This window comes from Botrytis porri (genome assembly GCF_014898465.1).
Source record: "Botrytis porri strain MUCL 3234 chromosome Unknown BPOR_017, whole genome shotgun sequence".
Classification (NCBI taxonomy): domain Eukaryota; kingdom Fungi; phylum Ascomycota; class Leotiomycetes; order Helotiales; family Sclerotiniaceae; genus Botrytis; species Botrytis porri.
This window is the reverse complement of record NW_024066091.1, coordinates 938,654-964,416: the sequence shown is the minus strand read 5'-3', so window position 1 is coordinate 964,416 and position 25,763 is coordinate 938,654. Positions and strand designations below refer to the sequence as shown.

Below are 25,763 nucleotides of genomic sequence, written 5' to 3'. Positions count from 1 at the left end.
TTGGAGAAAGAAAAGGCTGATACATGCATGTACTTGAGGGGGATTGACATGGCTGACCTAAGCCAAATTTAGACTAGTGGCCGTCGCGTTTGAACGCGAAAGGCTGAGAAGTAATTGTAACTATTAATCGAGTTGACTTCCGTGAGTGTCCAGCGAAACAAACCACAGTCTCTGCATCAACAGTTTCACCGGGAAAGATCCTGAAAGGTCGCAACATCCAATTTTAGATTATTATCTGGCCCCAATCATTGAACTTTCCCCAAGCGCCAATTCGCATCTGTAGTCTTCAAGATGCAGGCGCAATACCGTTCCTATCAACAAGGGACACCTTCCCGGGCGTCTCATGGTGGTGGTAATAGAAGAGGTATAGGTATGTGTATGCTCAAAATGAATGTTGCGACCAGCCATCCTGAATTATACGTTAATTTTCCCTTTTGACAAGTTCTTCTTTTCAAACAATATACCCTCTTCTCAACCTGCTATCTATCAAGCCAAACGTTACCCTGCGTTGCTGAAAATATATACTCTTGCTTCTACATTCATTCTCTTGAACTAAGCTAATGCGCAATTGTAGCACCTGCGGCCGCGGCACAAACTAGAGAACAAATGTCGGCCCAACAATATCAACAGCAGCAGCAGCTTGTCTTAAAGCAAAAAGAAGCGGCGAAAAAGAGAGCAAGCGAACCAACAGACAAAAACATTCCAGATGGAGTAGAGGATGTGATTATTGGGGATGGTGTGCAGAGATATAGAGAGTTGAGAGATATTGAAAGAAGATTGGATGCGACAATGACTAGGAAGAGACTGGACATCCGGGAAAGTGTGGATAGGAATGTGAAGGTTTGTTATCAGGAGTGTGGGCAGTCCGGACAGGGCTGATTATTTACAGAGACATCGAACGTTAAGACTTTGGATCAGTAATACTGTGGAAGATCAACCTTGGCAATCGGATAATACATTGGATGTCGATGCTTTCGATTTTAGCACAAACATGGATTCTTCATTTCGGGTCAAGATTGAGGGGAGATTATTAGATGACGATGAGGAGGAAAGTGATGATAGTGACGACGAGGACGAGGAAGCGGAAGTGGGAGCCGATTCAATGGATGTGGATAAGAAAAAGAAGACGAGACCAACGGGACGACTTTATAAATTTTCACATTTCTTTAAATCTATGACAGTCGACTTTGATCGAAATCAACGAACGAAAGACGGAGCAGATCAGAGCGTGGAGTGGAAGAAACCTAGTGTTGCGCCAAATGCCAATGGCCTTCCGGCAGCTGCAGACTTTGATCAATTAGAATTCAAGAGGTCAGGCGATGAGAATTGCAATATTGTCATCAACCTAGTCCGCGACGAAACACCCGAAAGATTCCAATTAAGCCCGGTCCTCGCAGCTATCTTGGATACTAATGTTGGTACTCGAGAAGAAGTCACAATGGGCATCTGGAGTTATATCAAAGCTATGGGACTTGCGGACGATGATGAAAAGAGAACTTTTGAGCTTGACGAGAGACTCAGACCAGTATGTTGATTACTCGATTTTCTCTGATTATCCACACTAACACTATATAGCTTTTTCCAGGTCGAGAAAAAGGATATTGGCCCCAACTTGGTGATGCCATTATATCCCATACTACAATTCTCCAACCGGTTCGTCTTCATTACACCATCCGTGTAGACAAAGAGTTCCACGAAAATCCTCAACCAACGATCTATGACGTCCAAGTAACAGTTGAAGACCCTTTGAAAGCTGCCCTCGAAGCTGCCACCAGAAATCCCGCTTACGCTGCCAATCTTCTCGAGCTTGCAACGTTAGATAAACAACTAGCTGTTATGGTCCAAGCAATTGCTAATTCCAAATCAAAACACTCATTCTTTGATGCCCTTTCGAAAAATCCTACGGAATTTATTAGAAAATGGATCAGTTCGCAAAAGAGAGATTTGGAAATCATTGCCGGTGATGGAATGAGAGGAGGTGGAGAGGATGCTACAAGTGATGAATGGAGAAAGGGGGGTGCAGATGGTGTATGGGGAAGTACTAATGTGAAGGAACTTGCCGCTTTGATGATTAGTACGGGAAAAGTCAGGAGTACAGCTTAGAATCTTGAAGTTGGTTTCCGGGGAGTATGGGCTTAAGATTAATCTGTTTCCATTCATGATATCAAGATTATTTGGAGGGAGTTAGGAATTGATTCAATGGATTGGATGGAATGATCTTCTGTTTTCCAAGGTTGTGTGTAATAATTATTGTATGGATAAATAGGGGATTCTTAGAAATAGGCGATGAGACGCGAGATGAGATTAAAATGAAGAACGAGTATTAGCAAAATGACATTTCAAGACAAAGACTTAGCATCTGCTATTGACACTTTGGTGCTTGAAGGAAATACAGAGCTGTTCGGCGATAAGATAACACTGGGCTAATTGAATTGACATTTCCTAGCTTCAATTTGGTGTTGGTACGGATGAATGCCGGTGTTAGGTTCGTTCAAAGCAGTCCCTCCTTAGTATTTACGCATAGCTTTTTTCTATACATAGCTCTAGTCGTATAAACAATAGGAATTAAAGGTTCAAAGGTCTTTCTGAATACCGATCATGCGTTTGTGCCTAGTTAAAGAAACTATCGAGTTCCAAGGTTATAGTAATGCAATAGCAATGCACTCAATGTAGCTTTGGGTAAGGAAATGCACTAAACGTCAGTCCGGTATTCATTCACACCGAGTACCTACCAAGCCAAGTAGGTTAAATAGCTACCCCTGTTCCTGTGTAAACTCGACCACTCCGAATACATCAAAGCTCTTCCGAATTTTTGCTTATCTCCTAAATCCTGTTTCCAGATGCAAAGAATTTGGACGCTTTTACAATCCACAGTATTCATCTAATCACATCGTACATCTAAAGCTTATTCCATACTAGGAAAGATATACGTTCGCATTTCCAAGGTGATACGTCACGATGCAGACGAGCTGAGCTCCATTAACCCCTCATCTCATTCTTCGAAGCGCTTTGAAAGTAACAACGAATCCTTCCCCTCCTTCCTCCCTCCCTTCCTTATATAAAGCTTTGCAATCATACAAATGAAGAGTTTATTCCCTCTCAAAACTATACTGCAAACCTCAAGATCAAGATTCTATTCCTCGCAAACTCATCGTGCAATCTCGCTTCCGCAAGTGAACACTCACAATATCAACGCTTCTCCTTCGTCTTCTCCCCCCAACTCGGGTCTTTTACTACACCAACAGCACATCACGGGATCCAACAACTTTTCTCATTTTTCTTATACCCGCTCTACATTTACGAAATCGTTTCATACAAACCCATCACATTCTAACAAGAATATAAAAACATCCGTAAGCATGTCACCCGTCCATTCCTTGAACCCAGGCAACACAGCCTTGATCACCGGCGGCGCCTCAGGAATCGGATTCAGTTTTGCGGAAACATGTGTAAAAGCGGGATTGAATGTTATTTTGGTTGATAATAATGGAGATAATCTGGGGGCTGCGCAGATGTATTTGAGTCAGTTGAATGGGGAGGGACAGGTGGTGGGGTTGAATATTGATGTTGGGGTTGAGGAGGAGTGGGAGAGTGTTAAGGATGTTGTGGAGGGGGATTTTGATGGTATGTTTTTACTTCTTTGGGGAGGGGGGGTTGTTTTGGGTTCTGGAGGATGGATACATGTGTACCTATCTTCTTAGCATGGAATCGAAGAATAGAGCAGAGGGGAAGAATGATTAATAGAAAATAAACTAACCTCTCCCAGGAACCCTCCACATCCTCTTCCTCAATGCTGGATTTTCCTCCCGTGGCTCCTTCGCCACCCCCTCTTCCTCTTCATACTTCAGCAAAATCCTCTCTGTAAACCTCTTCGGCGTTATAAACGGCATCAACACCCTTCTCCCCTCTATAACATCCCACACCAACCCCTCCTCCATCATCATCACCGGTTCCAAACAAGGAATCACCAATCCCCCCGGAAACCCCGCTTACAACGCCTCGAAAGCCGCTGTCAAAACGCTCGCCGAACATTTATCCTTCGATTTGCGCGAGAAGAAAAATATAGGTGTTCATCTCCTCGTGCCGGGATGGACATACACTGGCTTGACAGGAAGCGGCTCGCCTTTTATCGTTAGTGCAGATAAGGTGGAAAAAGCGGGATTGGAGAAGAAACCCAAGGGAGCGTGGTCGGCGGATCAGATGACGGAGTATTTGCAGGAGAAGATGGGGGAGGGAAAATTTTACATCATTTGTCCGGATGGGGATGTGAGTGAGGAGATGGATCGCAAGAGGATGGCGTGGGGAGCGGGGGATGTGGTACAGGGGAGATTGCCGTTGAGTAGGTGGAGAGAGGAGTATAAGGGGGAGTTTGAGGAGTTTGTGAAGAGGGATTTGTGAGGGGGGTGGTTGTGATGGATTGGAGGATGAGGGCTTTAGATGTGATGGGATCGAATGATTAGTTGTTGCTAATGATATCAATTATTGATATTAGGGTGATGTCATGTGATATTATCCATGAAAAGAAATATTTCTACAAGACGAGATGATGTTAGATTTCACATCCAAAAGAGACCCCGTCCCTGTCCAACATTCCCAATTTATCAGAGGTCAAATCAAATCAAAGTTTACCAAATAGTAGTGAATAAGTATATACCACTATCTACAATTAATCATGAAATATCCATACCCATTCTATACTCATACCCTTCAGAACAAATAAGATATCACATCTACTTACCTACCTACTTACCTATTTATCTATCTATTTATTTACTTATCTATCTATTTACCTACTTATTTATTTACTTACCTATTTATTTACTTGCCTATTTATTTACTTACCTATTTATTTATTTATTTATTTATTTATTTATTTATTTATTTATTTATTTATTTATTTATTTATTTATTTATTTATTTATTTATTTATATTTATTATTTATTTATTTATTTATTTATCTATTTATTTATCTATTTATTTATCTATCTACCTATTTACCTATCTATTTACCTACTTATTTACCTACCCACCTACCTATTTACCTATCTATTCACCTACCTACCTATCTACCTACCCTATCCACAAACCCCAATACCTACACCCACATAATTCATCTCCAACTGCTCACTGAATAATCGATATCTAAGTAGGTAGGTAGGTAGTACTCGAGTAGATACAGATCCAAGACATCTAACGAAGATATTCAGCTTTCCTATTCGGATCCCTATCCATCTATCCCCCTCTAGTTCCCCCTTCCCCCTCCCTTGCCTCCGTTAAGATGAAAAATGAGAAACCCACACACACACACCACACACATACATTCCAAAAAGAAGAAATCATAGAAGTCTCTAATTAATACACACGTCAAATGGGTTAATAATCCTCTCTTCTATCCTTTCCTCAAGTCATTTAATCTGCACTCTACACTCTTCAAGATTCATTTTTGTTTTTCTCAAAGTCTTCCCTTCTTATATCTGCATTTATTTGCAGATGCATATGTACATGCATGTTGCATTTATCTTCTTAATCCATGATCTTACTCCGTACTAAACCACTCCATACTACTCCAACCATTCTACTATCCCATCCCATCCTATCTTGGCTTTCCACTTTCTTCTCCTTTTCTTCTTCGTCTCTTCCATACCCTCCATTCCTCTCTATCTTGACCCTCCGCACCTCTCTAAGACTCAATCAACACATCAATCAAACATCCTACCATCCCATCCCATCCCATCTCTCCTAAATCCCATTCCCAATACGAAAATCCCTTAAAACAACGCGATCGATTCCCAATCCCGCGTTTCGAATTTTCAAATCCCAAAAGGTACCAAAAAAGAAAACACACACTACTGCCCATCTGTCCATATCCATTGTATTCCAGCGAGCTAAGTAGGTAGCGAATATAATTATTAGAAAAAAAAACCACTCTCCGGCCCATCTTTCATGATTCTCAAACACGAGCTGTCACTTGTAACAAAAGAAAGAAGTAGGATGAAATCCGTCGAAATCAAAGATTCGCCGTGTACAAGAAAGCTGAGATGGGATAACGCTCAACAAGGAAGAGAGCAAACTCTCCAAAATACCCAAGCCTCAAATACATTTGCTTCACAGATGCAAATATGTGAAGACCATTGGTTATTCTGCGTCACGACAAACCGTAGCGAAGAAATGAGGGTGGACGCACGGAGGATTTGAAGGCGAAAGTTGAGGGAGTAATGTAGCAGCTGAGAGTTATAGCTGCAAAGAAAAGTAAAAGTAACAGAAATTCATGTCAAGTCGTTATAAATAGCTTCCTGCTCCGTGAAACCGAGAAAGAAAGGGCTATCAAATGCTGCACTTCAGATGCAACAACCAAGTAAAAAAAAATCCCGAGACCTTGCGCCACGCTAGCAAATGCCGATCGATAAATGGACAATGATTGGAAAATACATCATTTGATGTGTGACAAATGGGATAAATTTATGAACTCGTGTTTCTCTAGAATTGCCGTGCTGCGGAAGTCTCAGGATTTAGGTCCAATTCCCACCCTAATTGACTCGAAAACTCGACAAATCTCGTTTTTGAGCCGCACGGACAACCATTAGAAGGGTGTTGAAAGTCCGTTCTTAGATTGCCGTTTACTGAAACGATGTGACTTCTTTTTAGCGTCGCCTAAGGATTCTTCTCCTCCAAGGCTAGCTTGACTTTTGGTTAAATGATTTCGACCTGACCGATCGCTAGGACCATAACTATCTTGATAGATGCTTGGTCCATGAAGAGTGCTAGTAGGACTCGTGGCGGCGGACGACATATCGAATCCAGCGTCACTGTTATAAGAGCCAACCATATTTTGTGATAAAGCCATATCTTTGGCTTTCTCAATGGCTTCAATCCATTCCTGTGCTGATGTTTTCGAAGGATCATTGGCGGTTGTTGAAGTCTTAGTATCTTCAAATGTATAATGCGTCCCGCGCTGTTTATTATTACTATTGAGTAGATTACTAGGCTTAGAATGACTTACTGTGTCCACGCACCACACAGATTGACCCTTTGAATCAGATTGCACTCTCCATGAGCAATCGGAAGCCAGCAAGGAAATTTCTGTTTTAGTTTTCTTCTCATCGCCTCCCGCAGCAGCAAGAATAATTCTCGCACTAGATGTGACCATCACAAGCCTTGCTCTTTTCTTGGTCGTTGAACCTCCGAAAAATCTGGCAAATCCTCCTTTCCTTTCAGGAACCTCTTCACCATTCCTGGAGTTGGGACTATGTGGTAACGGCGACGATAGAACCATTAAATTTCCTAGTTTCAAGATGCGTTCATTGTTCCGTGTCAATACGGGCGACCATTCGATATCCAGCTGAGTGGGTGGGGGGAGTTCAGTAATTATTCTGGGTTGTGGCCTTGAGTTGCCGTTTAATGGAGTAGGTTGTGGTGGTATTCGAGATGCTGGAGGTGTGGTTGAAAATGTATTGTTGAGCATGATCAATTGAGGTTCTTGTGCCGGCGGAACATACGGCTTTAGTCTGGGGGCTTTAACCTTCCACAGTTCGCGACTAAATCTAACTCCATCGAAAAATTCGTGGTTTTTGATGTGCTCAATCGATAATCTTCTTTGTGGGTCAAGAATAAGGAGCCTTTCGACAAGATCTCTAGCAGCAGGAGGGAATCCTGGGGGAAACTCATACTCTAAACTGACAATCTTCTGAAAGGTTAGGTATTCATTCGCAGCTTTGAATGGAGGTCGTCCAGCCAAGAGTTGGTATATAATACACCCATACGCCCATAGATCACTAGCTTTGCAAGCATTTTTATCCGTCAACAATTCAGGGCTGACGTACTCTGCTGTGCCAACGAAAGAACTTGCTCTTGTCGATTCATCTTCGCTATTGCTAGTTATGTCATATGGCTTCGATAAGCCAGGAGCGGGGAGTAATTTAGCAGTTCCAAAGTCAGTGATCTTGATGTGCATTTTATCATCCAATAGAACGTTTTCTGGTTTCAGATCTCGGTGTATCACGCCCTTCTGGTGCATGCAGTCTATTGCCTCGAGAAGTTGAGCACCGTAGAATCTTGTACACTCCACATCAAATGATCCAATCTTTTTCAGTACTCCCAACAATTCTCCGCCGCTAGCGTACTCAAGGACATAGTATAAACATGCGCTATCTTGGAAGGTGAAGAATAATCGAATGATGCCTATGTGGAATGTCAGAATAAAATGGCGCTGTGATGGGATGTGTGAATAACAAGAAAAAGACACCTTGATGGCACTCCTATACATGTCAGCCGGTGGCATATTGCTTACCTGGGTGGTCTGATAACCGATTCAAAGTGTCTTTTTCTATATTAACATATTTAATCTTTTTCTCCTTAATTATGTGCTTCTTGTCCAAGATCTTCACGGCATGATCTATTAGTGTCTGACGGTCGGTTGCGAATAACACAGTACTGTATGAGCCCTCTCCTAATGTTCGTCCAAAGATAAAATCTTGCACTCCCTTCCTTACTTGCTTCAAGTGCACTTTTCCATCCGCATCTACCTCCTCGCGAACACCGACTGCGGCACCTCTAACTTTCCATTCTTCAGCGGTGACCACGTTTCCTTCGGTGTCGTAATGTGTATTAGCAGCAGCCATGGAATGTGCCGTGTTATCGTAACCCCCGCCCACTCCTCTAGAAGTTCGCCTTGGTGGCACAGGCCCGTTACCCGGTGGCATATTGAGGCTGTTATTGTAGGATCGTTCTCTATGACTCGCTTCTCTCGAGGGCACTCCTGCCTGCATTGCTGTGGCTGCCGACCTTGAATCACTCCTTGACGGTATTCCCCCGTGTACTGAAGATTGCGAAGATTCGCTTCTCACTCTGTATGATCCGTGATCTCTATTTGGAATTGCGTTTGGAGGGGGTTGCGCTGCGTAGACACCTGAGATTGGTCGAGTGGCTCCGGGAGGAGGATATGCTCGATTTCCGTTCTGCATTGGATGTGGTTGATATGGGGGAAATGCTTGTTGTTGTTGGGATTGATGATTCATGGGCATTGATTGTCGATATGGCTTCGCTGCAACGGGTCTTGGCAGAGGCTCTTGTTGCGCCTGCACCTTTGTAGATTCACCACTACTCGATACCGAGCGTGAACTCGGGCGTTTCGGATCTGAAGTTTGTGGAAATTCGGAGGTGGACGTAGAGTTCGAAGAAGGGTCGGTAGGTGAGCCACGTCGGAGGATATTAAAGATGGAATGTCGTTTTGATTGCGTTTGGGAATCTGGAGTTTTCCGCGCGTCCTTGGATTCCGAAGAGGTCGAATCTGCGGCTTGAGATGGCATAATTGTCGATTCGTAATTTGTATGTTCGTGATTGCGATCATTTGATGTTTCTAGAGTTGATGTACCAGACGATGCATCATCAGGATTAGCTATCCGCAAACCACCTAAGGATTGGGATAGGGATAAATCGTTCTCCATAATGGCCCTATTTCGTCGTTGTGAGGAATTTACCAAACAGTAGCGTGGTAAAAGGCCGTCAAGCAGCGAAATTGATCCTAGACTATATCATCCCAATGCCAATCTTGACAAGGTCGGTCCTGGCTGTTCTAGCGGATGGTATGAGTAGGTAGAAATGGCAAATGGCAAATGGGAAATGGAAGGAAAGGCAGGATGTGAGTTGAGCGAGCGAAATGAGAAATAGAAATGTAGTAGGTATAATTCAATTCCCCACGCAGAAAGGAATAATTAACGAATGAATCGAATATGAGTGAGTCTTGGTAGTCCTAAACTTTTTTTATTATTGAATCTGGGATTGAATGAATATGTATCCGTACGACACACAAGTCAAAATGTTGCTTGATCTGCGTACGCTATTGTGGCTTTGGTGTAGGTATGTACCGTGTCCGGGCATGTAGGTCTGATTTTAAGATTCTTGGTGAGTTATTTTACTGGGGTGATCCAAAGATAGAAATAATAACGGAGAAATCAAACTACCGAGTACAGATCATGAGGAAACAACAACAATAATAATAATAATGATAATAGTCGGAGTGGTAGTATAATATGATATGATATACATGCGATTATACATACATTATGCTGCTCTTCGTTTTCATTGAACTCACTCTTCCAGGACGGCTGAGATCCGGAAAATAAGGATGATTGATTCATTATATTAAATCCAATCTTCATCCGAATTGGGACTTGAGAGTGAGTAGTGACGACTAACATTTAATTACAAACGAAATGAAGACCTCAAAAGATCTTCTGGTGTTCCATCGATTCCAAATGACTACCGCTGCTGTAGTGATGGGTGAGGCAGTGAGGTAGTGAGGTAGTGAGGCAGTGAGGTAGTGAGGTAGTGAGGCAGTGAGTGAGTGGGTGAGTAAGTGAGTGAGAGTGGAAAGAAGGTTAGAGATACTCAAGTGTATCGAGTTCTAGGTGAAGAAGTTGACAGAGAAGACAGTACTTCGTATGGATGTTCGTATGGATGTTCGTATAGACATACGGATATGTGCGGATGGATTGGGAGGCTGAGGGATGGATAATCATTAGGAAAGAGCTATATTTGGCTACTTTGTTCTCGAATACAATAATACGCGGAGACTTTAGAACAAGCCAGGTGGTGGTAATTGCATAGATTCGGTATACCATATGTATGGCTTGTGAAGATACTAGGGGATGGAGGTACATACCTAGGTGGGCATACGTTGTTATTTGAACAGACGGGAGCATTCATCAATCAAATCAGAGACATCACAGCACCTTCTGATAGGGAGATGCGTATACTTTTGTATGGATGGGTGTGGATTCATCATGTACGGAGTAGTTGGTCAGTAGTCACATATCAGTGGAATATTGCCAGCACAGTTCTCTCTCGAATTAGTCATCTTAGATGTTCTGGAGATGGTTGTGAGATGTCCCTGCGATAATTGTCAGTCTACCATACCATCTCATGTGTAACAATTTTACATTCATTATTCATTCATCGAAATCTGTTCCTCGCATAAAAAGGACTGCCCAGGTGCTGCTCCTTTTATTGTCCTGCAGTGTATATATATGCATTGAACGCCGCCTTAAGCCACCCGAGGTTAAGTTAAATACTTATTAGGTAGGTAGTCCACGGGTAATCAGGTACCACTTTCGAGCCACTTCTTCCATACCATTGATTACTACGAGCTAGGTAGCTAATTACCTAGCAATGCACCTGTTATCTTTATGAAAATCAAACTACCACGAACTTGTTCTCATATACCGTCTCTATCGTTCTTCCGTGCGATGATGATTTATCTCACTAAATCAATGCTTTATGCTTTATTGCTGATTTGACCAAGCTTGTTTGATATAGATTCGAAAACGTTGGCTATTAATAGCACACAAAAAACCCTTTAAACCTCCGTTGACCATTGGGATCTCCCGAGTTCTGACATCGAATAACTAGAAAATCCTGTTCCTCTTTCTTCTGAGAAGCCACTTCGGGAATGCATCTTTTAGTCATGCAGAACAATCTCCTTCACAGAAATCTCTATATGCCATGTCATGTCATTATTTATCCTTACTTGCAACTTGTACGTACAGCATTATTATCCTAGAATCTAAGTAGATTGGGCTACCAATGGAGATATGTTATTTTGCATCGCTTTATTCTGGTTTGTTCTTTCCTTCTCATCAAACAATGGTTCGAGAGATCCAAAGTTGATCCATGTTATCCTTCCATTCACGATGGGTGTATAGTTCTTTCCTCTTCAGGCGGATCCCCTTCCGGTGGACCACCTTCACAATCTCTCCCCGAAATGAACAAATGGCTTCTCGTCAAGATTGCACAGCACGTCAATCTTTCTCCCTTCTCAATCCCATGTTCAGTCACCAAGATAGTTATGATTCGACTACCTCCATCCCTCATAACCATTGGTTTGGGTGACATTAAGGACTACGACAGACGCACAAAACGTCGGGCCAAGTTGCAGCTGAATCCACAAGCCGCGCCTTTCAAACATCAGATTATTCTACCAATTAGATCCATCAGTCACAGAAGCAGAATCTATGGTCCATCTGCTGATACAATAGCAAGCACCGATGGAAGTCATCTCACAAACCAAACGAATCAAGGACCGGTTCAGAGTCACAACACCCCGAGACTTGCATCTCCTCTTCCATTGGAATGTGTTATACAAATGCCTGCTCATGCTCCCTCTCATGCTCAGGATTCTGATGTTTCGGAATGGGAAAACCCATCACCTCGCTCTTCTGATGGTACAATTACAAATCATCAATTTGTAGATGGCTCTTCGTTCGAAGCGGAGCTTCCCGAGATGTACAATGTCAGAAAGTCGGAGACATTCGAAGAATGGCTAGATGCGAGGCGTGGAAAGGTATTTGAGATGCCGGAGACCCAAAGTAGCCAAGAGTCGGTAGAGCTTGAAGCGGGCGATGAATCTTTCGAGAACTCCGGTGTTAGGCGGCTCTCTTCCCCTTCCAAAGACAACTTCGACTACGGCGGGTTTGTTGAAAGCCCTAGTCAGCAAGAAAGTGACCAGAGTCGAGGATCTTCACCTTTCGGTAAGATTGTACTCTACAAGACAACCAGCATCATCACGCAAAAGCTTTGAATATTGAATATTCATTAAATCATTAGTTTGATCAAAACATAGCAAGATCACTAATATATCTTAGAACCAGAGGATGCTTCGACAACTCCTCACATTCAAGCACCGGCAGCACAGAGACTACAAGCTCGTACAAGATTACCACGCTCACCTTTATTCTTGGCACAAAATGCATCAAGTTCACCAGAGCGACATGTAAGTACACCCTTCACCATCAAATCTGTTTGATTGCTTTTAGATGTCTTTCTGAGATTCATTACTAACTCTCTAACATTGTAGACTACAGCTAGTTTGACCCCTAGAGTTGTGTCTCGCATAGCTTCGCACAATACTCCAGGGTTTCTGTTTGCGCAACCAGCCCGACGCCCTGGACCTAGCCCTCATGTTCAATCTACACGTCAACCTCGCACATTGAGGCACCAAACGAACAGCTTTTCATTTGATGATTCGGAAAGATCTAGTGTCGCTTACGAACAAGAGAGAGCTCTATCTTCATCTACAACCGATAGTCGACCACGGCCATCGGAAAGCCTCAATCTTCGTCAAGAATTGCGTGGAAGTTCTTTACAGAGTTCTCGAATACCTTCATTTTCAAGTTCCGTTCGTAGTCAAGAGCATCCTCCGTCAGACCGAGAGGTATTAATACAATCACAAGAGTTTGAAAGAAAGACAAATACTTATGAGCCCACTGGCGATGAAGAAATGGATCCCCACAGTCTTGTCTCAATTGCAGAGCAATCAATAATATCAACAGCCATTTCCGTTCGTCGTTCCAGAGAATTACATTTACCACCACCATTCTCAACTGTTTCCAGGTCGGATTCAAGGGCAGCATCAAGCCCAAGCTCCCCATCAGATGCATATCAAAGCAAAACTTCACCCACCAGCATTGTTAGGAGTTCTTCGGGTGGCCCTTCAGGCAGTCCTTCCAGGAAGATCTCTGTCTCAAGCTCCGTTATTAGTCAACTAATCCGAGAGCATGATGAGAGGCAAGCATCAAGCCCACCTGTAAGTTTGCTTGATTCTATACTTTCACCTCTTCTAACCTTCCTTGCGCAATAGTCCGTTGGGCGTCGACGATTGAATCCTATTGTCAGAGCTGCTGCACGCTTGTTTTCGAGTCCCAGTTCCCGCTCACCCTCACGCAATTCCCCTCCTCCTTCACCTTCTCCATCGCCACGTCGACGTCTCACGCGACCACAGCCAACTCCAAGAAGAGACAGTGATACAGGTCCCCGAACATATACTCCATCCAGGGGATACTCGGTGTACAATGATTCTCTTCCTGCAGCATCTCAACCTCAGACCCCAGCCCACTTACCCGAAGCTCGACATCAATCTCGTTATCATCCATCTTACACTGCACCCACAACTAGATCCATGGGTCGATTGAGAAACTTCCTTACCGAGCACGGAGCATCAACTCCAGTTCGACCCAGCGACTCTTTCCATCAAGATTCCAGCCAAAGATGGATGTATGTGACTGATGCGAGACGGACGAGACAGAGGTCAGGTTCGCCAGCAGGAATGTCAGATGATGGTTTTCGAGGTCTCTATGGTGGGAGGGAAAATGGTGATGATGAACAGAGTTGGATTGATGGAGTTAGAGCTCGTAATGCTGAGATGAGGAATTGGCAGACTCGAAGTGATGAAGGAAGGTTAGAGGATGATGAATAAGATGAGATTTATGGGATTCAAGGGAGCCTTGTTAGGGTTACTTTGTTGTGGGTTGTGCTCATGGCAAACAATGTTAATATTGGTATTTGACGAGGGAGTGTTTTGACAATATGGAGTAGTAGAATCATTACCTAACAAACAACCTTATGAATGCGAGGGTGAGTAACGCTAGATAAATATGGTTTATTATAGTCGGGAAAGAGGTGCGTGTATGTACATGCGCGTTCTGTTAGGTAATGTTATTATGTGGCTAACGAATAGACTGAAACAATGTAGAGTTACGAATTGAGAGTATCTTTTAAAGCTTTATATTATTAGAAGTGTTGGAAGCGTAGGTCACTTACAATGGGAATATCATCATTGCGTTAGAAAACTACCTGCCTAGGTATCTGAGGATATAAAGGAACCAAATGAAGATGATCCAAAAGCGTTCTAGATTCTAATCCCTTATTGGATTGGATTCATTGATTCATTGCTGCAACCTTAAATGCCGGTAGTTGAATCAACATGTATGTATGACGTTTCTTACGGACGAGAAAGTGTTTTCGTTCCACGTACCATACCATACCGGGACTTTTTCAAGGACAAGGAGTCAAATCAAGGTTGTGGCTGAAACCGAAAGTGGCTTAGTGCAGATCTTATTTTGTAGGGAATATATTACTATGACGATGGCAACTTTTTCTCTCCCTTTCTATGCTGAGGAACTTGAGGAACCCGACTCTTGAGGTTAACAGGCCACACTGCGGATCATAACCTCCTGCACGATACTACTTCTGGAATTTATGTGTTGAGATCTAACTTGGTTTGGATCCGGCACAGGAAATTTAGGTCAGTAGAGGTAAACCAAGGTGAGCCAAGGTAAACTTTATCAAGAAAGATTCAAATTCCAAGCGCGGACCATTTACTCCCAATTCTTCTTGAATGTCAAGTAATTGAACTAAGGTCAACTGTCTCTACTGAAATTTTTGAGGTTGATATCGGAATAAAGAAGGTGTTTCACTTGCTACTGGTATTCAATCGAGCACCTCAGTTACACATCTCATATCTAGAGTCTCGTCTCTTCGCTGCGAAGTCGTTCACCTCTTCCTTGATACCATTTTACTTTGTTCTGTGCTATTGTCAATTTATATTTGTCAATGGCAAATTGAATCTGGCGAAGATTTTCTATTTCTTCATCATCATCATCATCATCATCATCACAAATTCTTTTATGTCTCTAATGTTGAATACATAATATCATGTCGGGAGCATCGACAGAGATGACTGCTAATGGTCGGCCGACAATTGCAGATGGACCTGCACAAATTCCACAGAAATCGAGATCATTGTCCGCCACCGGAACAGATTTTCCTGCTACGAATATTACACATAACGTCAAACAAGAAGAGGAAAAACGACCTAACCTTGCACCTGCGAAAGTATTGCAGACCGAAAGGCCGCGAGCGACCACGAAATCATCTCTGCTGGCACCAGCTTACAAAAGAGGAGAAACAAATACGTCATTGTTGAATGAAGCAATTTGGAGTAGAGGTCCCGATTACAAAGACGACGGATCTACAAGTAGTAGTAGTAGTAGTAGTAGTAGTAGTAGTAGCAGTAGCAGTGAGGACGAGGAAGATATTCCAGCGGAGAAGAAAAAGAGAAGCTATATACCGGGAAAGAAGAACGCGGTCGATACGGGTGGCAGGAAACAATATAACAAATTCCGGGTTGGAAATGATGATTACAGTACTAGGGGAAAGGTATCGAAGAGAGATGGACGACTAAACATCAGTTTCAATGAGACAAGTAATCGAGGATATCTCGCAAAAGCACTGGGCGCCACTTTCTTCAACAATGCAGGACATGATGACATGACGGGCGAAACACCAGAAGCCAACCTTGCCCGACGTCAACGAGGAAAACTCTCAAAATCTTCAGCGGAAGAAGTAGTCACTTCAAATATACCCAGGCCGAGGTTGAATATTGTTGTGATGGTTATTGGTAGTCGTGGCGATATTCAACCATTTCTAAAGCTGGGAAAGAATTTGAAGGAGTATGGGCATAGAGTACGAATAGCAACCCATCCCGCCTTCAGAGATTTCGTGCAGAACGATTCTGGGCTGGAATTTTTCTCGGTTGGAGGAGACCCTGCAGAGCTCATGGCATTTATGGTCAAAAATCCAGGAATGATACCGACAATGGATACTCTCAAGAAAGGAGAAGTAGGAAGGCGAAGAGAGCAAATGGCTGAAATGTTTGAAGGTTTCTGGCGAGCTTGCATTAATGCAACAGACGAGGAAAGGGATGTCACAAATCTCAAAATGATGGGACATAAGGCGCCATTTGTTGCAGATGCTATTATAGCAAACCCTCCATGTTTTGCACACATTCATTGCGCGGAACGACTAGGCATTCCTCTACATCTCATGTTTACATTCCCATATACTCCAACGCAAGCATTTCCACATCCTTTGGCAAACATCAAGAAAACAAATGTCGATCCAGGTTATACGAATTTTATGTCCTATCCGTTGGTGGAAATGATGACTTGGCAAGGATTAGGTGATCTAGTCAATAATTTCAGAGTCAAGACTTTGGGTCTAGAACCGGTATCAACGTTATGGGCTCCAGGCCAACTTTATCGTCTCAAAGTTCCATATACATACTTGTGGTCACCGGGCCTCGTGCCCAAACCCAAAGATTGGGGACCAGAAATTGATATTGCTGGTTTTGTTTTCCTTGATCTAGCCAATAAATTCACACCACCGGACGATCTTGTCAAGTTTCTTGATGATGGAGAGCCACCAATCTATATTGGGTTTGGTTCTATTGTTGTTGATGATCCTGACAGATTTACCGAGATGATCTTTGAAGCTGTGAAAAAAGCTGGAGTGAGAGCATTAGTTTCAAAAGGATGGGGTGGCCTTGGTGATGAAAATACGCCAGAGAATGTGTTCATGCTCGATAATACACCGCATGATTGGCTTTTTCCCAAAGTCAAGGCGGTGGTGCATCATGGCGGTGCTGGAACGACTGCGATAGGCCTTAAGTGTGGAAAACCGACTATGATTGTTCCATTCTTCGGCGATCAACAGTTCTGGGGATCTATGATTGGTACTGCAGGGGCTGGAGCAGATCCTGTTCCCTACAAGGAATTGACAGCTGATAAATTAGCAGAAGGTATCAAGCAGTGTTTGTCGGACGAAGCTAGAGAAGCGGTAGAGAAGATCGCCAAGGATATTGAAGCTGAAGGTGACGGTGCACAGAATGCAGTAAAGTCATTTCATCGAAGTCTTACGCTCCGAGGCGAACATTCTATGCGCTGTTCAATTTTGGAAGATCGAGTGGCGGTTTGGACCATGAAAGGGACCAATTTACGATTGAGCGCATTGGCTGCTGAATTGTTAGTGGAAAGGAAGAAAATCACTTGGAAACAGTTGAGACTCATTAGACATCATGAATGGAATGATTTCGAAGGACCAGGCGAACCTATTAGCGGTGTTACAACAGCTGTTACAGGTACTGTTACGGGGATTGCTGCTGGTGTAGGTAGTATACCCTTTAAGGTCAGAAAGACTATCAAGAAAAGAAGTATGCATGAAGAGAAAAAGAAGAGGAAATCGGAAGATACACGGAGAAGTGGAAGTGGCACCACTCTTGTTGAAAAGAAACCTGGTTCTCAAGAGAATATCAATACCTCGAATACTTCTACGCTTAACAATCAAACGATACAAGAAGAGAGTCATCAAGATGAAATCGCTAACCCATCCAAAGAGACTGGAAATATGGATTCAGCAACGGAAACACACGATACCAGCCCTGAGGCTGCCATGAATTCTCCATGTGATGCTGGTATGGCAAATCATACTACAAGCGGTGAACCGACTCGCCAATACAGTCAAGCTAATCGCGAGGAACAAAAAAATTCACGGCCCAAAAATAACATCGATAATCAATCCATGCTCTCCTCCGACCCCATACATAACGAAGCCGAAGAAGTTGTTAAAGATATCGGGCATGGTTTTGGTGAAACAGCGGAAGCAGTAGCTCGTGCGCCCATGGATCTAGCACTTGCTCTCGCTCAAGGTTTCCATAATGCCCCTCGTTTATATGGAGACACGACCGTAAGAAGACCAACAAGAATCACGGGTATGAAGAGTGGATTGAAGGCTGCCGGAGAAGAATTCATCTTTGGCATTTACGATGGCGTTACTGGATTAGTAGTACAACCATATACCGGAGCTAGAGATCACGGCGCATTAGGGTTTGTAAAGGGTGTAGGAATGGGTCTAACGGGTTTCGTGTTGAAGGATATTAGCGCCATCGTTGGGCCTTTCGGATATACATTAAAAGGTGTCCATAAAGAAATGATGAAGAACAAACAACCCACAGCGTTTATCCGAAGAGCGAGAATTCTCCAGGGGCAACGAGATATAAACTTACTCGATGGAGATTCAAATGGGAGAAAGGGGACTGAAGAGAGAGTTACGCATGGATGGAATGTCATACAAGAAGTATGGAAATTGATGGATGAGAAAAAACGCGACGGGGGAATAGGATTGAAGGGGAAATTGAAGGTTATGCGAGAACGTAGGACGTGGCGTTCAAACGGAGCGTTTGAGGGGGTCGGAGCTGCGGAGAGAGCAGTACAGGCGAAGAAGAAAGGGGATAGAGGGGGTGTTAAGGCGGTATTCAAAAGACAGAAGAAGGAATTGGAGAACGCGGAAAGACCTAGGAAAGGAGTTGCAGCGGAATTGGAGGAAGATAAAATTAGGAGACAACAGGGGATTGATGGAAACGATGAGGAAGAGGAAGAGGTTCATCCGGAAACAGGACATGATGAGAGACAGGTTGTGGTTGAAGAGGGAAGTGCGAAGCCGGAGGGAAAGGATATGCCACAATTGATTGCTTGATTGCTGTTTATTGAATTGGCTTTCCTGATTGGTTTTGCAGTTTTATTCATAGTGTGGGGGGAAATTCTACAGATGATGAAATAACCTTTTCTCTTTATTTTCTTTTTTCAGGGGGAGACTCTATTTACGGTTCTTTTTCTTTGTCTTGATACCTTGGGCGTGGAGTTTGATTGGTGGGATCATTTATTTGCACAGGGAACGAGCATTGAGTTTCTCGAGTTGCTATCTGCATGGCATCGCGCTGGTACATAGTCATATGCTATGATATATATCTGGCTGGAGCATATATTCACAAATAGTTGAATGGAGGAATAGAGAGACGAAGGGATAAGTAAAGGGGCAAGCTAGTAAATATACGAGAAAGATGAAAATTAGTCTGGATCAAGCAGGTTCTTAGATGGATAGTTTAATAGTTGATAGATGATAAATGATATACTTACTTCACTTTGGGTTTTATTTTGTGTGTGTGTGGGATGGTTACTTTCTTGTAGAGGGGGACTGCTGATGTGAGTGATGGTTTATGACCTTTTTTTTTTTTTTTTTGTGGAGGGTGAGGGTGAGAGTGAGTGTTTACTGAATTCTTAGGGTTAGGAAAAGAGGGAGGAGGAGGGAGGGGTATGAGTTAGATTCGGCTATTACTATCACTTTCCTTATTACTCTTACTATCATTCTCCCTCTTACTGATTTTTTATTCAAAAATAGAATTTTCATTCATCTTGTGTAGTGTTGATGTATTGTTGAAAAATAGACGAATTGTATACTTCGTTTTTAGCGTTTCGAATCTCGATCGAGGGTGGAGAGTAAGGGACTAAGGGACAGCTTGATTGATGGATGGATTAGGTGTTAGGTGATTATCTACTCTGTCAAAACTACTCTATTTTGACGGAGTTGGAAAAATGTTGTTGAGTTTTGGGATTGTGTTGGTGAGGTGGCTCTCGTGGGTGATTAAGCGAGGGGGGGACTAGATGAGTGTTGAGGGATGGGGATGGGGAGCAAGTGTATCATAAGAGAAACATACTCTGTTATAATTATACCTAAGAAATTTGAGGCTGTAATTCGTTTACTTAGATATGGATTGGTATTGCGTTATGAAATCATCTGATATTTGTAGCTTATGGATTTCTTGAGGATTGGATGAGTATTCACAGGTACTGGGACTGGTAAAATAGGTAAAAGCAGGCAGGTGTATTAGTATTAACTCTGATCTGATCTAATCTAATCTAATGTAATGTAATCTATTGAAGTTTCTAAATTTGAAGGTTCGGAACAAATGAAGTGTATTAAATATATTTAGACAAATAGTTTTGGTAGATGTAAGGAGATGCTTGGGCACGAATGTAAGGAAATGTAAGAACCCCCAAGCGATACCCAAACATATATCTTATTCTTTGGTATGGTTACCATGACCACTACTTCCATGACTATGGCTATGACCACTGCTACCGTGATGACTGCTACCATGCTGGCCAATAACTTGCCGTGCGCTGCTAGTTGTCGAGGCGTATTGCTCGCTTGGATATGGGTCATTAATTGAAGGATGGTATGGAGCTAGTTGGTGGGTGTCGTAGGGAATATCAGAAGAGGTGTAGTGAACGGGAGGCAGAGGATAGCCGGTAGCTGGAGTACAGCCAGGAGGGCTCAAGCCAGTAGGGATCCGTCTAGTAGGAGCGGTATAGCTAGTATAGGCGGTATTGCTGCGGTGAGAGGGGAGTGGAGGAGGGAGCATAGAGCCAGGAGGGATGTAGCAGGTATTGCCGGAGTAGTGAGGCGCAGGCTGGGAAGCATAGCTTGAAGGCACGTAGCCAGTATTACCAGTCTGGACTGTAGGGGCAGCGTAGCCAGCAGATGGACTATAGACGGTGGAGAGATTATTCCTTTGGGGATCGGAATAAGTGGGGTTGGCGATCTGCGGCTGGGCTGAAGGCTGGGATGCTCCCTGGCTCCAGGCACTGGTATCAGTCGTTTGAGGAGCATGAGGTTGGGCTGGGTTTTCTGTATTTTCCGGGCCGACCCAGTTAATTTTCTCACGAAAAGCTTCGCCCTCGGCATCTTCGGCTTTGATTTGATCATCGGACCTCTCCACCGGACATTTTCCTTCCCGATAAGCTGTGAGACAATCCGGGCTATCTTCAAAATGTATCCTTTTCCACCACTCCTCAAGAGACGGTGCTTCCCTGTATTCACCACAGATTCCACAATATTCTCTGTCTCTCATAGCTAGTTCAGAATCTAATATTGGTGCAACTGGGGGCGTAAATTCTGAACACAACATGCTCATGCTCGCCATTCCGGCTGCAGGCCCGAATGACTGAAATCGCGAGACCGACCCTGAGGCTTCTCTTCGCGTTGACCTACGCTGAGACCTTCCGTCACCACTACGAGCTTGTGTTGTGGAAGATGAGCTCTGTGAAGGTTCTCTTCGCGAAGTTCCACGAGAAGTTCTTCCGGCACCACGGTCACGACCACGAGATGCCTCATCTCTGCCACGATGTCTCGCATCGTCTTTTGAATTGTGTCGTTTCGACATAGCTTCCGATTTGAAGAATACAAGAGCTTGATGTAGGAGTTTTTTCTGTGGTTTTTCGTTACAAATAACACCTTTCTGATGCCCATGTAAACTTAAATGTAAAAGTAGAAGCAAGAATAGATGTGGATGTAAAGTCTGCAGAAAGTGCTCCCACGAGAAGAGATCTCAGCGCTTATAAGCACATTTGGGATCTGGAAAAGTGTTGAAAATGTGCTTCTAAGATGATTCGAAAGATGCAAAAAGTGTAAATTCATACGCCAATATGACTCGAAAAGAGAACAAAAAGATATATTCATAGATAAATGTTATAAATATACATTAATCATGGGCTTTGATACTCTATTACTCGAGATAGAGTTGCTCATAATGGAAAATCAATGAGTAGGATGTAATGACTATAAAAAAAATGAGATTTACAAGAGTATTGTTTTCGGGATAGGATTATATGTGACTGTGGGATGAGTTCAAAAATACTGTCAATCCCAATCTTGCTATTGCAGCTCTCTTGGAGAGCCCAAAGATCCGCGAGTAGTAAACTTGCATAAATTTTACTATTTTCTTTGATTTCGTTTTGAAAGGATTCGGAAATAGAGTCGAATTGATTGTGAAGTGATTTTTTAATAAACTATATATACTAAACGTCACTTGACAAAACCATTTACAATACTAGAGATAATCAAAAGATAAGTATCATTTATAGATTTCATACAGAAAGTGATTATCATAGTTGTTTATTATTATTATGATTATAAAATTCGGCAAGCTTTTAACCTATTCTATCCTATCCTCCATAGCAAACGAAATCCCTATTACATTTTTGAATGTTCCTTTTGGCCATAAGTACTCTAGCTCCTTCGGCTACTACCTTCACGGCGACTACTATGGCTGCGGCTATCATCATTCCGGGTTGTACTTGTATGCCCCCGTCCTTGGGATGCATCAACAGTTGCCTCAGGAGCACGTTGCGCTTCCGCATTGTAAGCGGGACTAGAGTTGTGAGATACATCACTAGTGTAAGAGTCGTCATGCGTCTCGGTTGGATATTGGGCGTACCTCTGATCTGGCTGGCTATGATGAGACGTCGATTGTAGCCATTCTGACGGGTGATTAATTTGATAAGCGTTAGGTGAAAGTCCTTGATCTGAATGCTGCTGTTCTTGGAGGTATTGAGGTGAATTTCGAATAACATAAGCTTGACTTGATTCAGTTTCAGATTGGGTAACTGGAGGGTTTGATGGATTATTCCGGGTTTCTCGTATCTGAAGTCCAGGGGGTGGTACATATTCTCCAGGTCTATAAATAGGATCTTCCATTGTTGCATACAGGTCATTCTCATATAGACATGTTCTGTTCAAGTAGGCCTCTCTACAATCCCTATTGTCGCGAATGTGCTCTGCTTTCCAATGTTCATCAGAACTTTCTGTTGATGCATTACAGGCTCCACAGTGTTCTGGATCATATAATGATCTTGCAACTCGTGGTACGGGCTCGTTTCCTGCTGAAAATCCGGATCTTAGCATTCTCATGCCTGTGCCGGCGGATATTTGGGTAGTACCGTAGGCTGAGTGATCGAATGGATCACCTCCACTACTGTGATAAGTACCTTGATCCGACATATCTTTTAATTTGTAGGGTACCAAGAATGTAGGATTTCTTCGTATTATGCCGGAAATCTTCCCCGAGGATAATTGCCAAAGAGGCACTGAAATCGATATGTGCGAATGGATGTTCGTATGAGGTATTCTGAGTACTATGTGTTGTATGATTCTCTCTAATGGGATATATTGTTGACGATTTGATAGATGTCCTCTCGATGTAAGTGCATAAATGTGTTACTGTTGAGACGTATGATTTAGATGCAAATGTAGAAGCGGATGCGAAACTACAGAACTCGATTTCAGAAGGAGGATATGCAGTCCTTTTGTAAACGTTTGAGAGATGGATATGTGCATTTGGGGTGACTCAAATATGAGGAAAAGTGACATATTCATAGGTTAAACCGCCTAAGAAAACATATTATCCATGAGTCTTTATACTGTGTGGCTCCTGATGGAACTCTACTATATTTAAAATACAATATCTAAAATAAAATACAATATTTAAAATACAATAATTATAATGAGATTGCTATTTGAATGAGTGTTATCTACGAGATCTGATCACATATGATTGTCGAGTAAGTTAAACGATATAATCAATCATAATATTTTCTTTAAATTCACTCTAGAGTAACAAGAGAATGGAAGCAAGATGATTATCTAATTATTTTGAAATAACTACACCGTCTAGATCACTCAAAAATCGCATTTGCAATTCTATTTACAGACTTCATATGAAAGATGGTTATGATAGTTTATTCTTGTTGTTATACAATTAGACGAAATTCTAGTCCTCCATTCTATTCTCTTCACCAATCACGAACCCTATCACGCTCGCTAATCTATCATTCGCTACCACGGTCACACTAGCCTCTTTGATTATTTCTAGCACCGTGATAACCACGACTACCACTACCTCTATACTGTGTGGTACTTGTATGACCCCGACCTGGAGAAGCGCTACTGCTGGTCGGATAGTAGTGTTCGTGCCGAGGCACACCACCAGTCGTCGAGGAGTACTAACCACTCTGACCAATACCATTAGTTGTTGCTGGGTAGTAATTTTCATCTTGAGGTGCGCTACTACTCGCTTGTGGGTATAAAGACTGTTGCGTATCGTTGGGAACAGTACCCGAAGGGGTATCGTTAACATAAGCATCATAATTGCCCCAGTAATCGTCATAAGCAGTATGATCACCGTTTGGATCCGATGCTAGTAATGGTGGCGGAATTCTAGTCTCATCAGCTCCATAAACTTAACATTCCTCATCTGTAACATACTTTGGGAATTGACAAGTGTTATTCTGATAACCCAATTTACACTCATTGCGAAAATGTAAATGCTGTTCCTTCCAATCTTGGTTTCCGTTCGTTGAGGTACCGCATCCTGCGCAATAATCAGGATCGTCTAATGCGTTTGGGGGTCGTGCTATTGGCTCGGAGCCAGGCGCATAGCCGGATGCTAGCATACTTATGCCTATGCTCGAGGATGCAACAGTGGTGTTGTAATTTAGGTGGTCTTGGGGACCACCGGTAAGACGATGCTCCATGCTTTTGAATTTGGAGAATATGGAGAGGGGAGAAGGAAGTTCAGAATAAGCTTAGACAGAAAATAGTTGGCAGCAACGCTGCAAGGTTTGAGATGTGTAACGGAATGTATGTATAAGATGCTCGATTGGAAATATTCAACACACTAGAATGATACGTTTGATGCTAGATATCTTTGAGGTAGAAATGGACGGATACAACTCAACAAAACTCATTTCCAAAAGAGACGAGCCCAGCCCTTTTGTATCCATTCGAGAACTGTAAATGGGCGCCAACAATGACTCGAATATAGAAGAAAAAGACATATTCATGTATACAATGTATTAGATATGACCCTCCCACCTACACCCCCATCAAATTCACCACACAGTGACTCCCACCCATCAAAAACGTGGCTTGATAATGACCTTGAAAATAACAATAAATAGCACATATTACTCAAGAAGCCCGTCTATTGTATCGAAACCCCTATATGAATATTTCTTATAGACTCCGCGTGGGAAGTGAGTGATAATGTATGCTTGCAGTTATGTGAGTGGAAGAATATGAGATCATGTATGTATACGCGACCTTCATAATCATAGAAACTAAAATACTCATTATCGAGTATTGAGGAGTGATATTCCGTTTTAAGAAGATACAGAATCACCAACCAACCCCGTCGAATAGCTCCAGAAAAAAACACTAAACCATATCTCGTAAGCGACAACTCTCAGAACATCTCACTACAAGTAAAGTAATCTTACATTTCCCTATCACGAATCAGCAAGACAATCAAGTTAAATAAAGATTCCATATCCACTAGAATACTCTAACAGCCAGCCTTCTCACCATTGAACACTGCACTACACAATCAGCTCACAAAATCAACTAGACTATACCCTCAAATCCAGGTCCAGCATGAAACCACATTATCACTCAACAACAAAATATAGATACTCAAATC

At 42.7% G+C, this 25,763-nt stretch overlaps 8 protein-coding genes across 8 annotated transcripts; 4 read left to right on the top strand and 4 right to left on the bottom strand.

Annotated features, from left to right (window-relative positions):
- Positions 1 to 151: 151 nt before the first annotated feature.
- On the top strand, positions 152 to 2,548 carry EAF01_010747 (uncharacterized protein). The gene is made up of 4 exons (XM_038919004.1): positions 152 to 370; positions 575 to 840; positions 890 to 1,525; positions 1,576 to 2,548. Exons 1-4 carry the CDS (start codon positions 292 to 294, stop codon positions 2,101 to 2,103), a joined length of 1,509 nt encoding a protein of 502 aa, XP_038765707.1. The 5' UTR covers positions 152 to 291; the 3' UTR covers positions 2,104 to 2,548.
- Positions 2,549 to 3,359: 811 nt separating this feature from the next.
- On the top strand, positions 3,360 to 4,398 carry EAF01_010746 (uncharacterized protein; the record flags this gene model as incomplete). The annotated part of the gene is made up of 2 exons (XM_038919003.1): positions 3,360 to 3,624; positions 3,767 to 4,398. The coding sequence occupies 2 exons, from the start codon at positions 3,360 to 3,362 to the stop codon at positions 4,396 to 4,398; spliced, it is 897 nt and encodes a 298-aa protein (XP_038765706.1).
- Positions 4,399 to 6,581: 2,183 nt separating this feature from the next.
- On the bottom strand, positions 6,582 to 9,444 carry EAF01_010745 (uncharacterized protein; the record flags this gene model as incomplete). Its single annotated transcript, XM_038919002.1, has 3 exons — positions 6,582 to 6,953; positions 7,002 to 8,179; positions 8,289 to 9,444. The coding sequence occupies 3 exons, from the start codon at positions 9,442 to 9,444 to the stop codon at positions 6,582 to 6,584; spliced, it is 2,706 nt and encodes a 901-aa protein (XP_038765705.1).
- Positions 9,445 to 10,943: 1,499 nt separating this feature from the next.
- Positions 10,944 to 14,604, top strand: EAF01_010744 (uncharacterized protein). Its single transcript, XM_038919001.1, has 4 exons — positions 10,944 to 12,525; positions 12,640 to 12,767; positions 12,852 to 13,580; positions 13,635 to 14,604. Exons 1-4 carry the CDS (start codon positions 11,760 to 11,762, stop codon positions 14,247 to 14,249), a joined length of 2,238 nt encoding a protein of 745 aa, XP_038765704.1. The 5' UTR covers positions 10,944 to 11,759; the 3' UTR covers positions 14,250 to 14,604.
- An 883-nt stretch (positions 14,605 to 15,487) lies between these two features.
- Positions 15,488 to 19,144, top strand: EAF01_010743 (uncharacterized protein; the record flags this gene model as incomplete). Its single annotated transcript, XM_038919000.1, has 1 exon — positions 15,488 to 19,144. One exon carries the CDS (start codon positions 15,488 to 15,490, stop codon positions 19,142 to 19,144), a length of 3,657 nt encoding a protein of 1,218 aa, XP_038765703.1.
- Positions 19,145 to 20,525: 1,381 nt separating this feature from the next.
- Positions 20,526 to 21,671, bottom strand: EAF01_010742 (uncharacterized protein; the record flags this gene model as incomplete). The annotated part of the gene is made up of 1 exon (XM_038918999.1): positions 20,526 to 21,671. One exon carries the CDS (start codon positions 21,669 to 21,671, stop codon positions 20,526 to 20,528), a length of 1,146 nt encoding a protein of 381 aa, XP_038765702.1.
- An 845-nt stretch (positions 21,672 to 22,516) lies between these two features.
- On the bottom strand, positions 22,517 to 23,287 carry EAF01_010741 (uncharacterized protein; the record flags this gene model as incomplete). The annotated part of the gene is made up of 1 exon (XM_038918998.1): positions 22,517 to 23,287. One exon carries the CDS (start codon positions 23,285 to 23,287, stop codon positions 22,517 to 22,519), a length of 771 nt encoding a protein of 256 aa, XP_038765701.1.
- A 1,001-nt stretch (positions 23,288 to 24,288) lies between these two features.
- Positions 24,289 to 24,819, bottom strand: EAF01_010740 (uncharacterized protein; the record flags this gene model as incomplete). The annotated part of the gene is made up of 2 exons (XM_038918997.1): positions 24,289 to 24,502; positions 24,551 to 24,819. The coding sequence occupies 2 exons, from the start codon at positions 24,817 to 24,819 to the stop codon at positions 24,289 to 24,291; spliced, it is 483 nt and encodes a 160-aa protein (XP_038765700.1).
- Between the last annotated feature and the right edge of the window lie 944 nt (positions 24,820 to 25,763).